This window comes from Mesoplodon bidens, assembly GCF_964165515.1.
Source record: "Mesoplodon bidens genome assembly, chromosome: 4".
Classification (NCBI taxonomy): domain Eukaryota; kingdom Metazoa; phylum Chordata; class Mammalia; order Artiodactyla; family Ziphiidae; genus Mesoplodon; species Mesoplodon bidens.
Window position 1 is genome coordinate 140,498,684 of NC_138160.1, and position 14,173 is coordinate 140,512,856.

Here is a 14,173-nt window from a genome sequence, read left to right on the forward strand (position 1 = left end):
TGGATAGGAGGCAGTGGTTGGTGATGTGGGAAATAAGACAGAGAGGTGACCAGTGGGCTGCCGGTGCTTCTCCATCTGCAGCTAGAGAGCCCCATCCCCATCCCCCAACCTTTGTCCCCAGCCCCCAGGTCTCTGTCCCCCTCTCTCTGGGTCTCTGTCCCCCCTCTCTGGGTCTCTTTCTCTCTCTCTGGGTCTCTCTCCCCCTCTCTGGGTCTCTGTCTCCCTTTGTCCCCCCAAGTGCAGTGTCTTCCCTGCTGATGCACCCAGGACCCTAAGGCGGAGTGGCCTGGAGCTCCCTGGTACTGCATCAGCTGGGGTGTGAGCCAACCAGCTGCGCTGCGCTGCTGTACTCCATCGAGCCACATGGACAATAAAACCAAAATTGGCTTTGAAAGTGGAAGTGCTCTCTGTTTTGAGGGGAAGTGAGGGAATTTGCATGTCAGAACAGTATGTTAAAGGGGCAATACCGTCAGACTCTGTTCTGGCCTGAGTTTTGGGCTCCATGTGGGGGTGGGAAAGGAGTTTACAAAACCCCAAAGAAATGTTTCCATGAAATTCTTTCTTGGTCTTGCCTTTTCCCTTTTTTTTTTTTTTTTTTTTGACATTCCAGTGAAAAAAACTTTCCGGGGCTTCAAATCTCTCCTGTGGGCTTGGGAAACCGACCGTGGAGACCAGGGCCAGCAGCCGGGCGAGGGCAGGAGGAGGGGAGCGCCCACCCCGCCAAGTGCTGCTCCCAAGGCAGCCCCTACCACCGTCGTGGGGCTCTGTCACTGTTGGTGTGGCTCTGCACCTCCTGTGGCTGTCCCTCACTAGGCCGTCCTGCCTTGTGTTCCCCCCGAAGCAGGCCCTGAGGCAAGGACTCTAGCCCCTGGTATATTTGGGGGGTGACCCCATGAAGGATGGGGGGGCAGGAAGGAGTGCACACAGGGGGCGCCAGCAAGGATCCGGCAGCAGCATGGGCAATGGGCTCAGCAGGCTGGGGATGCCTGGAGGTTGTGGGGATCCTGCCACAGGTGGGCATTTACCCCACCTAGTCCCACTGGCTGTCAGCCCCCATGCAGGGACATCCAGAAGGAGGCAGCAGCTGTGTCCCCGTGTCCATCACGGAACTGCATATGGCTGGGGGTGCCTGATGACAGTGCTAGAGAGACACAGCGCGGGGGTTGGGGTCAGGACAGTGGGGGGCACATGGTCAGAGGCCAGGTCCAGGCTGAGGGTGCAGCTGGGGAGGCAGTGAGTGGCCTCCAGAGACGCCCTGACCCGGCTGCTGACGCATTGGCTCCGATGACTCAGCGCGGGTGACCGTGGCTTGGGTGGCTGTCTGGAGACTCGGACTAGCCCAAGGGCTGCCGCTGCCGCCTTCCTGGGGGCCCGGGGCCCCACCTCGCCAGCCGCCCCCTGTCTGGGCCGGCCTGAGTAATGGGTCCTTCCCTTAGTCATCGGTCCCAGGCCCTGGCCCTCCCTCTTCCTCCTGCCCACCTCCGCCCAGCCAAGCCTGCTTCTCTGTCCAGGCTGGGGACTCTTGCCCCTGCCGGCTTCCTCCCTCCTTCCCTGAGTTCCCCGGAGGCTGTGAGGTGTGTGGGGGGTAGCGGTGGGGGCTTCAGAGACAGTTGTCCCAGCAGTGAGATGGGAGGAGGAAACCAGCCTTGTGAGGTGCCGTGAGCCTTACTGGGGGCACGAGGAGGAGCACCTGGGACAGGATGAGGCATGTGCAGAAAGGGGCCGTTTCCTACCCCCTTGGTGCAACTCAGGCTCCACACCCTGTAAGCAGAAGTGCTATGGGCTTTGTAGGGGTTCCTGGGCCGGGGTGTCCTAACTCCTGCAGAGGAGTGTTTAACGCTCAGAGTATGCACGGCCTCCGTGCTTGGCTAGAGGGCAGCCCTTTGTACCCCCTTAAAGGGTGTTTAGCTTGTTTCCCATCTTCAGCCCCCAGAAATGGTATTTGGTAAATATCCTCACACATCTCTCAACTTGCACATGTGAGTATATCTCAGATAAATTCCAAGAGTGGACTTGCTGGGTCAAGGATGTGAGCCTTTAGAATTTTGCTAGGTCTGCCAAACTGCCTGCCTGGGAGTTGTCCCTCTTTGCACTCCTGCTGGGAATGGACAAGAGCATCTGCTGCCAGATGGCCCACCCCATGACTCTGCCCACCTGAGGGGTGAAGCCAGTCCTTTGGCAAGCACACTTCCCTTATCGTGAGCGAGGCTGAGTCTTAGGTCTCTCCAGCCAGTTGTGCTTCCTTTCCTAGGAACCGTCAGCCCACACCCTTCTGTGACATTGCTGGCTTTGTATTGATTTCTTGGTGCTCTTTATATATGGAGGACCACTGTAAATATATGTCCAGGGGCCAAGCAGCCCCAGGATGAAGTTGCCTCTGGTGTGAGATCTTTCTTCTGGTGAAAACATGCATAGGCACGCCAGTCCCCAGAGCTCAGAGGAAGCACAGGAAATCCTCCCAGCTCACCTCACACTTTCAGAGGAACTTCTAAGAAAAAACTGAGGCCAGCTAAAAGCAAAATGTTAAAGGCTGGGTGGGGGGAATATACAAAATCTGTGAGGTGAGGTGTCCACAGAGAGGCCAGCCAGGCTCACTTGACACCTGCTGTGGGCCGGCGCTCTGTGGGTGGTTCCAAGCTTCAAGTTCCCAAGCACTTGGCCCAATTCAAAGGCATGCGAGTGGCTTGTATGGTTGGTGGCAGAATGTAGCCCCCCACTGGGCCTTGCCAGCCCAAAGTGAAGCTGGGGGAAGTAGGGGGTCTGTGGTCCCTCATTTCCCAGGAGGTGATGGGGGCCGGGGAGCCTCATGGCAGCCCTGTGATGTCTGCTCCTCCCTGCCCCTCCCCACCTTTTAAAAAAATTTTGGCCGTGCTGTGCAGCATGCGGCTTCTTAGTCCCCAACCAGGGATCGAACCCGTGCCCCCTGCAGTGGAAGCGTGGAGTCTTAACCACTGGACCACCAGGGCGGTTCTGCCTGCCCCATTTGAGAGCTGAGAAAATGAAGACCCAGAGGACCGGGGAATGTGCCTTAGTCACACAGCTGGCAGATAGCAGGGCAGCCTCGGAATCCTGCCCTCTGCTCCTCACACCAGGTGCCAGAGCCTGGAGCAGCAAGGGCTGTGGTGCAGCCCGGGCAGTCTTTCCGGAGTGGGTCTGGCCAAGATTCACCTCCCAGGCTTTGGGTCCCGGCCCAACCCTCCAGACGCTCTGCTCAGGGCCAGGATCCAGGCTTGGATGGCTCTAGGGGATCCTGGTGATGAAAGTGGCACACAGGTGCTGTCTGCGTGTCACCTCCTCACACCCTGCAGCCCCTGCTGTGCTGAGTGGCATCTGCAGAGAGCAGCATCCCCGGGGCTACCCAGACTGGCCAAGTCTACGTCTGTGTCTGCATCTTAACACGGTCCCTGGTTTGAGACACACCTCTTCTCTGCCCCCTGGTCGTGGGAGGGAGGTTCCAAGGGGTCACAGCAGTCGTCCCTGATTCCAGGCCATTGCGCTGCACAGGGAAGGTGGAGCACCTGGCTCCAGGCAGGAGGGGGCCCGTCTTGGGAGGGGAGGTGGCTCTGCACAGGGATGGCTGTTTGTGGAAGTCGGGCCTTAGGGCCAACACCCAGGATGCAGCCAAGCCCTTCTGCTCCCAAGGAGAGGCTGGGCGTCACTGTCTAACCTCAGGGGTGGCAGAGCTGGGAGGAGAAGCCGGGGACACGCCCACTTTTTCTGGCCTCTGCACCTCTCTGCTCCCAGCTGCTCCTGTTTCCTCCCCCCAGGACATTCACAGCGTCGATGTGAAGCCAGTTCTGGATGACGTGACCACTTTGGGTCCCCATTTCCCGGACTGTGTGCCTGACGAGGGCAGGTCTGCTCTGTCTCATTCATGCTGTGTCCTCCCACCCATGAGAAACAGACAAGGGGCTGACAAAAAGCCCATGAGGAGAGTGGGGGGGGATGGATATGAGCACCTCAAGGGTCCTTGGAGGCTCATGTGGGATGTGGCTTTGGCTCGGCGCTCCAGAGGCCCGTCACAGGGTGTCGCCGAGAGGACACAGCAAGACCCTGTCCCTGGAGATGTCCTGGCAGGGCCTGTATGGCTGAGGGCAGCCCTGGCCAGTGGGTGGGTACAGTTGGAGGCTTTCTGAATCCTGAGGGTCCAATGACATTCTCTTCATGATCTTCAGAACATGGGTCAGGTGGGGTTCTTGGGAAACCAAAAGAACAGAGACTCGGATCCGAGCAGTGACCCAGTCAGGAAGGATGGGCTGGATGCAGCAGCACTGGCTGCTTCCTGCCTGGGAGAGGAGGGGGGCATGTGAGGTGGGCGTCCCGTCCACCTGGTGCGGAGAGGCGACTCGGCCAAGCTAGAGACTCAGGGTCCTCCTGGGTCCCTTTCCTTCCCTCCCTCCACGGTCTGCACACCCAGCCTCCAGGACAAACCCAGGATCTGGCTACCCACACCACTGGCGTCCCAGTATCACCAGCTCAGATGACCACAGCGCTGGGCTCTGAATCACATGTGTTCCTGCCTCCCAGAGACAGGATGATTTTCTGCTAAGTACAGGTGGTGTCCCCCTGCCACGTCCCCTGTCCCCCTGCCACGTCCCCACACCTTCAGAACCCTGAGCACCTCACAGCCCTGCAGGCAGTGCCCAGGGCCCTGCAGCCCCTCTGCCCATTGGATGGTTTACCCCTTTTCCCGAGGCTCTGCAGAAGGGCCGCTGATGTGGGCGGCCTGTGTGAGTCGGGGACCTCCCGTCAGCAGCGACTGTGTGTCTTGTGCCCGGCGACAGCTCTTTTACCCCTGGTTGTGTTTTGGGAGCTGGTGGGCAGTAGGAGTTGAGGAGCCTTCTTTCTCTTCCTGCTTTCTTGGAAAGACCAGTGCCCACATTCCTGGCCCTCATTTGTGGGCAGGGGCAGGCGTCAGTCCCAGGAATGGGAAAGCAAGTTCCAGAGAGCCGGAGGCCGTGGGGAGAGAGCAGAGGGTTGGGGAGGATGGCCTTTGCCTGGGGTGGGGTGGGGGCTGAGAGAGTCCTGGGAAGGCTCTTGACCCCATGGAGGCTGATGGGCATTGCCCGCTTCTGTTGTGTTTGGAGGAGGAAGTGATATACTAGGGCCTCCTAAACTACTCATTTATCGATGCATTTCTACAAAAGTTTTCCGAGATGAAACAGCAAAGGGGACAGGGGCTGGGGGGTGGTAGGGGATGAGGGGAAGCGAGTGGGGGTGATAGGAGCTGGGCCACAGAGGACCTTGTATGCTGTGAGGCCCTGGAGGTCATGGCAGGGTTTTGCCCAGGACCTGAGAAGGCTCAGATGTCCTTGAGTTTTGTTTTGTTTTTGAGGTGAAAGTCATATAACATAAAATTCACTATTTTAAAGTATATAATTCAGTGGCATTTAGTGCTTTTACAATGTCGTGCAACTATCATCTCTGTTTAGTTCCAGAACGTTTTCATCACCCCAAAGGGAATCCTGTGCCCTCAGGCGGTCACTCCACACCCCCCCTCCCCCAGCCACGAATCTGCTTTCTGTCTCTATGGATTTCTGGACATTTCATATAAATGGAATCGTGTAACACGTGGCCTTTCGTGTCTGGCGGCTTTCACTCAGCCTGATGTCTTCAAGTTTCTTCCATGTTGTAGCATGAATCAGTTTCATGCTTTTTTTATGACTGAGTAATATTCCATTGTATGCATACACCACATTTTGTTTATCCGTTCATCCACTGATGGGCATTTGGGTTATTTCCACCCCTCTCCTTTTCAAAACTTTGTTTTTATTCCAAGACAACCTTTGCCTTGTGCATCCTCATTTTGACGTGCAGGAATCTGTTTTACTTGTCGCATCCCCAGCTAACTGCCCCCATAGGTAAATCCATCTTAGGGCAGTTATTCTTGGTTTTATGGCTTCCTTACGTTGGTGACAGGAAGATCCCATGCAACCTGCTGTTTCCTGGGCCCAGGTTCAGTCCTCCTGTGTCCTCTTACAGCTCTGGGGCCGTGGACAAACTGCTCAGCATGTCCCTGAAAGGTAGGACTGACAGGCGTTTCCCCTCGACTGGGTGTCTGCTGAGTGCAGCGAGAGCCAAATTCTTCTGTAAACGGCCAGGGTGACTTTATGGTCGTGTGGCTGCCCTCCCCTGGGGTACAGGGCACAAGAGTCATGCTGGCTGGTGTCAGAGTGGCTTTACCTTGAAGGTCAGCACCTGCTGGAGGTGGCTCTCCCTCTCCCACGGTGAGAAGCTGGCCCGTGGCACCCCCAACCCCAGGGCTTAGTGCCACCCGGGAGGCTGCAGGTTTCGAATTCCTCCTTCAGACCTGTGCTGGAGCTCTGTGCTGGCAACTAATCCCACCCTGCCTCCTGCAGGGGAGAGAAGACGGGCTTACTCGTGGGGATGACTCACTGGGGCACAGGGGACAGTGAGGTGACATGGAGAGTCCTGTACCTTAAAATGAGCACTCAGTAGGCACAGGTCATTTTATTTTTTATTATTTATTTATTTATTTATGGCTGTGTTGGGTCTTCGTTGCTGTGCGTGGGCTTTCTCTAGTTGTGGTGAGCAGGGGCTACTCTTCGTTGCGGTATGCGGGCTTCTCATTGCAGTGGCTTCTCTTGTTGTGGAGCATGGGCTCTAGGCATGCAGGCTTCAGTATTGTGGCTCGTGGGCTCTAGAGCATGGGCTCAGTAGTTGTGGCACATGGGCTTAGTTGCTTCTTGGCATGTGGCATCATCCCTGACCAGGGCTCAAACCTGCATCGGCAGTCAGATTCTTAACCACTGCACCACCAGGGAAGCCCTGGCACAGGTCATTTTAGAATGAAAGCTAATGAAATAAATTTTTAAAGAGGAGAAGGTTGGGGCTTCCCTGGTGGCACATGGTTGAGAGTCTGCCTGCTAATGCAGGGGACACGGGTTCGAGCCCTGGTATGGGAAGATCCCACATGCTACGGAGCAACTGGGCCCGTGAGCCACAACTACTGAGCCTGCGCGTCTGGAGCCTGTGCTCCGCAACAAGAGAGGCCGCAATAGCGAGAGGCCTGCGCACTGCAATGAAGAGTGGCCCCCGCTTGCCACAACTAGAGAAAGCCCTCACACAGAAACGAAGACCCAACACAGACAAGAATAAATAAATAAATTTAAAGGAAAATTTCCTCATAATTAAAGTTTAAAAAAAAAAAAGAGGAGAAGGTTGGAAGCAACCCAAAGGTTCATAGATGGGTGAACAGATAAAGGAATTATGGTGTTTCCACACAGGGGAATATTACTCAGCTAGAAAAAGGAATGAAGTGTTGACACACGCTACAACATGGATGAACCTTGAAGACATCAGGCTGAGTGAAAGAAGCCAGATAGAAAAGACTGCATGTTGCATGATTCCATTTATATGAAACATCAAAACAGGCAAATCCATAGTTACAGGAGGCAGATTAGTGGTTGCCAGGGGCTGGGGGAGGGGGATTGGGGGGTGACTGATAATGGGTATGGGTCTTCTTTCACAGTGCTGAAATGTTCTGGAACTAGATAGAGGTGATGGTTGCATAACATTGTGAGTGGATTTTATGCCACTGAATTGTACACTTTAAAATGATGAATGTTATGTGAATCTCATCTCAAATACAAAAAAAAGGGATGCGGGAGGCTCTGCAGGTCCTGCATCAAACCCCGCCCATTTCACAGGCGGCAAATGGAGGCTGGAGAGGCACATCCACTGCCACGGCCAGTCAGTGGGCAGGTGGCAGACACCACTGGGACCCAGGCCTGGTTTCCACTTCTCTGGGGCTGGTTCTGGCAATTTTGCCTCCCCCCGGGGCAGCTTCAGAGCCCTGACAAGCCAGTGCAGGGACCAGACGGCCCTGAGGCCTGGGAGCCACCTGCCCACCTCTGCTCTCCCGCAGCATGGCCGACAAGAACGGGGCCCTCAAGTGTACGTTCTCGGCCCCCGGCCACAGCACCAGCCTCCTGCAGGGCCTCGCCGCCCTACGCGCCCAGGGCCAGCTTCTGGATGTCGTGCTCACCATCAACCGAGAGACCTTCCACGCGCACAAGGTGGTCCTGGCTGCCTGCAGCGACTACTTCAGGTGAGCGTGGGCCCCCAGGGGCAGGGTGGAGGGTGCCGCCCTTCTAAGAGGGAAGATCTCAGGGCTGGGCATCTAGCCGGGGATGGCTGAGGGAAAATGGCTGGGGTTAGCCCATCTTTGGGTTTAGAGAGAAGTCCAGTAAGCCTGCAGGTTTTTCCAGGTTTGCTACTTATTCAGACTTGTGGGGGACACTGAGCAGACAAGCAGAGAATGCCTGGCGGACAGAGGTGGGTGCCCAATTAGCAACTTCTGCCCTGAGAAGGTGGCAGGGCTCCATCAGGTTTTCATTCTAAGTCTTTATGTGATGCCTGCATGTGCCAGGTGCTGTTCTAGGCCTTGGGGATTTAGCAGGGATAAGACAGGCACGAGCTCTGCCCTCATGGCACCTGTGCTCAGGCTGAGGGATGGGACACCTGCTCGGCAGCCCTTGTGTGTGCCAGGCTCTGTCCAAGGCCCCACGTGATGAGTGAGGCCTTGCTGGGTGTACAGGTCTCTCTACCCTGAAGGCCCTTTCCTGAAAGCTCCTTCCCTGTGCCTGGCTGGGCAGGGGAGCGAAGGCCCCACGGAGCAGGGCTGGGGGCCATTCTCATCAGCTGGGGGTTGTCACAGGCTGGGGACAGTCTCCTTTATTCCCTTAGTGACCAGCTGGCAAGCTTCCTCTTGACACCAGAGAGAGCCGGGGTGCCGCCCTGGGGGTGGTTCTTCAGCTCCACATTGCCAGGGGTGGCCAGAGCGTTCCCACCTGCCATCCCAGGTGCCCGTCTTGGACTGCATGTTCCTCGCAGCTGGGGTGCCTTGCCTGGTGCGCCCCCTGGCTGCCCGCCCCACGGGCTCAGAGGGGCCATTCTGGGGAGTTGGAGCAGCCAAGCCATCTGGGGCGCCGCTTCTATTTTTATTCTGGATTTGGGGATGGGCAGGCTGGCCCAGCCAGAACTGCCCTTTAAAGGCTCCTCTGCGCTGGCACTGCAGTTGGAGAGGCCTTAAAAGGCAATGCTCCCTCCCGTCACCGTCACCGTCACCGTGATTGCTTCTGCCTTCGATGGGCTGACGGGACTCGCGGGGACAAGCAGGGGCAGGGTCCAGGGGGCTGGTAGAGCACTGCGGTGGAGGGTCGGGCGGTTGTCAGTGGCCCCACGGCAGCACCAAGCTCAGCTGTCCCTTCTCTGGGGCCTGAGCTGGGCCCACTGGGTGTGCGACTAGGGGATGGGCATCTGTCGGGCAATGTTGGGACGTTCTCTCCCCTCGGACGGCTGTCACAGGCGTGTGCTGATGGTAGTTATAATTATGATGAAATGCCAGCTTGCCCCAAGCTGGAGCAGACGCGTTCTTCTAGAACCTACCATGAACCCTGAGCAGGCACTGGGGTTCTCACCCCTCTTCCTGGTGGGGGGCCCTCAAAGGCCATGAGGAGCCTACTCTCTCAGCAGCGCTCACGTTAGCACTGCTTCTCAGAGCAGGATAACATGGCTGACAGAGCTGGGGTTACTTGCTGCTGGGGGGCGGGTCTCACGATGGGCTGGTGTTCCTTTGGGCCATTCTCAGGGGGCTTTCCTGACCACGTAAGCCTCTGGGGATGGCAGGGACCCTAGCACAGCCCCCTGATGGGCACTCTGACCTGGGCACCCTCCCCCGTCCCCAACCCATGTGACAGTGACCCAGGCTGGGGAAGGTGGAGCCAGCTGCCCACGTGAGGGGCTGGGCTCTGTGAACCGCAGTGCCTAGTGCCCTTGGGGGTCCCTGCCTTGTCTCCTGAACTTGCTGCCAGAGTGGTCGTCCAGGGCTGGCTGTTAATGTGGGGCTGGAGACCTGTCCCCAGAGCCAAAGCCAAAGCCAAGGTTTGGTCTTCTCTTGCACAGCCGCACCAGGCCCGCAGCAAGCAGCCCTTGGTCCCCGCCCTTTGAGGCAGCTGGGCCCCAGCACCGCACACCTCTGGGTGAGGCCAGGCAGGGCTCCACGTAGTGGGGCAGAGTGGGGAGTTGCTGCTTGTAGGAAGATGCATGGCTAGGGGTGGATTAAAAATCTTTCTTTTCCTTTTTGCCTGTCTTTAATGAGCATCCGGCCTGCTTTCCCCTGGCCGGCCGTGCCCTGCTCGCAGTGTCCCAGGGCCAGGCCACCCTCGGGCAGCCACAGTGCCCCTTGGCTGCCCCGAGCCCACATGCTGTGTTTCTGACCTTCAGGGCCATGTTCACGGGCGGCATGAGGGAGATGAGCCAGGATGTTATTGAGCTGAAGGGCGTGTCGGCCCGAGGCCTGCGGCACATCATCGACTTTGCCTACAGTGCCGAGGTGACACTGGACCTGGACTGTGTGCAGGATGTGCTGGGTGCAGCCGTGTTCCTGCAGATGCTGCCCGTGGTGGAGCTGTGTGAGGAGTTCCTCAAGGCCGCCATGAGCGTGGAGACCTGCCTCAACATCGGCCACATGGCCACTACTTTCAGCCTGGCCTCGCTCAAGGAATCGGTGGACACCTTCACCTTCCGGCACTTCCTGCAGATTGCCGAGGAGGAGGACTTCCTGCACCTGCCGCTGGAGCGCCTCGTCTTCTTCCTGAAGAGCAACCGGCTGCAGAGCTGTGCCGAGATTGACCTGTTCCATGTGGCTGTCCGCTGGCTGCAGCACGACCCCGCCCGGCGGCTGCGCGCCAGCCACGTGCTCTGCCACATCCGCTTCCCGCTCATGCGGTCCTCAGACCTGGTGGACAGCGTGCAGACGCTGGACATCATGGTGGAGGACGTGCTGTGCCGCCAGTACCTGCTGGAGGCCTTCAACTACCAGGTGCTCCCCTTCCGGCAGCATGAGATGCAGTCGCCGCGCACAGTCGTGCGCTCAGACGTGCCCTCACTGGTTGCCTTCGGCGGCACACCCTACACCGACAGCGACCGCTCGGTCAGCAGCAAGGTATACCAGCTGCCTGAGCCGGGGTCCCGCCACTTCCGTGAGCTGACGGAGATGGAGGTGGGCTTCAGCCACACGTGCGTGGCCGTGCTGGACAACTTCGTGTACGTGGCCGGGGGTCAGCACCTGCAGTACCGCAGTGGCGAGGGCGCCGTGGACTCCTGCTACCGCTACGACCCCCACCTGAACCGCTGGCTGCGCCTGCAGGCCATGCAGGAGAGCCGAATCCAGTTCCAGTTGAACGTGCTGTGCGGCATGGTATACGCCACGGGCGGCCGCAACCGGGCCGGCAGCCTGGCCTCAGTTGAGAGGTACTGCCCGCGGCGCAACGAGTGGGGCTACGCCTGCTCACTGAAGCGCCGCACGTGGGGCCACGCGGGTGCCTCGTCTGGGGGCCGCCTCTACATCTCGGGCGGCTACGGCATTTCGGTGGAGGACAAGAAGGCCCTGCACTGCTACGACCCCGAGGCCGACCAGTGGGAGTTCAAGGCTCCCATGAGCGAGCCCCGAGTGCTCCATGCCATGGTGGGCGCCGGCGGCCGCATCTACGCCCTCGGTGGCCGCATGGACCACGTTGACCGCTGCTTCGATGTGCTGGCCGTGGAGTACTATGTGCCCGAGACGGACCAGTGGACCAGTGTGAGCCCCATGCGGGCCGGACAGTCAGAGGCCGGCTGCTGCCTGCTGGACAGGAAGATCTACATCGTTGGGGGCTACAACTGGCGTCTCAACAATGTGACAGGCATCGTGCAGGTGTACAACACTGAGACAGACGAGTGGGAGCGCGACCTGCACTTCCCGGAGTCCTTTGCTGGCATCGCCTGTGCCCCCGTCCTGCTGCCCCGGGCCAGGACCAGGAGGTAGCTCCCCAGACCCCGGTTCCCGGCCTGGCTGCCTGCTGTTTCTGCGAGGGGCTTGGCGGGTGCGCGTCTGGGCGGGGAACTTCGAATCTCCACCCCCGCGGGCTGGTCTCGCATAAGGCACCCTCCTCACCACCCCCTTCCTTCCTGAAGCAGATTCTGGCTCTGTGCCCGGTGGGGGAGGCTGCCAGCAACAAGGCTGATGTGGCAGCAAACTCACACCCAAGGTGGTTTCCTCGCCCACCTTGAGTTCTTGCTGGCTGGCTGGTGGGCGGGAATCGGGGTCTCCTCTGGGGCGTCGTGGTGTGGCTTTGCCCCACTTCTCTCCCCTCCCTCTGCCCGGAGGTCTGAGAAATGCAGATGCGAACTCGTTCTCGGTTGATCCCCAAATTCCCCCCCAACCCCCATGAGTTGCATGCGTCCTTTTTAAAATAAACACACCCCAAATCTCTGTAACATACGGACCTCCAGGAGCAGGAGAAATGGCTGACAAGTACCTGGCTCGGGTTGGCCAGAAGGGCACGTTTCCGCCTCCCCAAGAAGCCTGAGTTGCTGGGCAGGAGGGAGCCAGCACTCATTTCCATTCCTGGCCTGGGTCTTAGCACCTTCGGGGTGTTCTGTCATCTGCTTTCAGGAGGAAAAACAACACAGCCAGCTCCCAGAGACTGTCGTTACGGGCATCAGGCCTTCCCATTTGGCCCTGGGTGATGTGTGGGGCCTTAATTAAGAACGGGCTGACTCTCCTCATCCCTGTCCCGGTCCCATGAATGAAAGGGGACGCCTGCTTCAGAATCTCATAGTGCGTCTGCATTCCACAGGCCTGTCCCGTTCTTTTTATTTCTCCCCCTTTCCAGCCCTCTGCTCCCCCCAACCCTGTGTTCAGGTTGACATGCCACAGGCCTGTGCCCACCCTGCGTGGGAAGTCAGGCGGGCCGTGAGGCCTCTGCCTTCAAGGGCTTTGTGGCATCTCCAGCCACATTGCTTTTGGTGTCTAAACCTCAAAACCATTTTTTTTTCTTTTTTTTTTTTTCTTTTAAGAGGCCAGCACCACTGTCTTATAAATGAGATTTGTCCCCTCGGGGCAACTTAAAGTGTCTCTTCTGCTGCTAATGGACGATTGATGTCGTGTCTCTGTGACCCGCTCGCCATGTAAAGAATTAACCTCATACCTTAGCAGACGTCGTCTCCTAATATTTTCCTTTTATTTAATAAAAATGTTATGGTAAAAAGATGGACTGGGCCCAGCGCTGAGCTTGTGGGGCTTGATGGGTCACAGGTTCCTCGTGTCCTTGCATGTTTGGGGGCTCCTCTCCTCCCTCGCCCTCCTCCAGCATTGCAGAGGAGCCGGTAGTGGGGCCGGCCTTTGGCTCAGAGGCCTGGGGGCAGCAGGAAAGGAGGCTAGGACTTCCGTCCACCCAGCGCCCGGAAGACAGAGGGCAACCAGCCGGGGCACGGCAGCCTTCAAGAGACTCTTTCCAGGTGGTTCCTTGCGCCTGGTGACCAGGCCCCTTGCCATCAGCCAGCCCCACAGCCCCTGGCAGGTTCTGTCTCCATCTGCTCAGTCCTGGGACTCCAGGTTGGGAAGCTGGGGAGCCCCCCTCCCCAGAGGCTGTGATAGGGGAGGAGCAGGGCACATCCTAAAGGAAGCACGAAGTCACTGTGCTTCCCTATGGGCCCAAGAGCTCCTCAAATTGCCCCCGGCCCCTGCTCTTGTGGCGGGCCTCTCTGCGAACCCGGCTGCAAATTGGTGGAGAATGCAGTATTCTGACAGCCTTCTGAAAGGGCAGGCTTCCGGAATCACCCTCAGAACGTACCCACAGGCCTGGTGCTCCTGTGCAGCGGCCGTCGGGGCCCGGGGTGAGGCTGGGTGTGTGTATGGGGGTGCAGGATGGAAATAAGAACTTGGTTGGGAACCAGTAAGGAGCCCACACTGCCAGGGGCATAGAAGTGAAAAAACAGCAGCCCTCAGAGACTTACTGGAACATTCTAGCCACTTCTCATCACCCCCAACCTGGGCTCCCCCAAAGAGAACCCCTCCCTGCTGGAGGCACGGCCCCTTCGGGGGGGCAGGGAGAAGCCTTTGCCAGCTGCAAGTCCCCCCAGATCAGCTCACACCTCAGAACATCTTGTCCCCAACGAGCTGGCAGGGGCGCCGGCGTGGAGTTGGGGGCGGGGAGGTGCTGCCATATCTAACCGGGTTGATTGTGCATAACCGTCTGGGCTGGTTCAAGGAATGTTCTCAGGGGCCCCCTGCCCCTCCCTCTCCACACCCACACCCCCCCCCGGAAGAAAGGAAAATTATTTTTCGTATTGTAAACTTTAAACACGAAAAAGCTGTTTTTAATTT

General features: G+C 58.2%; 1 protein-coding gene across 1 annotated transcript in view; it reads left to right on the plus strand.

Annotated features, from left to right (window-relative positions):
- Window positions 1-13,055, plus strand: part of KLHL26 (kelch like family member 26) — a 29,003-nt gene extending 15,948 nt beyond the window's left edge. The window contains 3 exon segments of the mRNA XM_081231449.1: window positions 7,671-7,846; window positions 7,849-8,071; window positions 10,249-13,055. Of these exon segments, the coding sequence (XP_081087575.1) occupies window positions 7,671-7,846; window positions 7,849-8,071; window positions 10,249-11,830 (1,981 nt within the window). The 3' untranslated portion in view covers window positions 11,831-13,055.
- The last annotated feature ends 1,118 nt before the right edge of the window (window positions 13,056-14,173 follow it).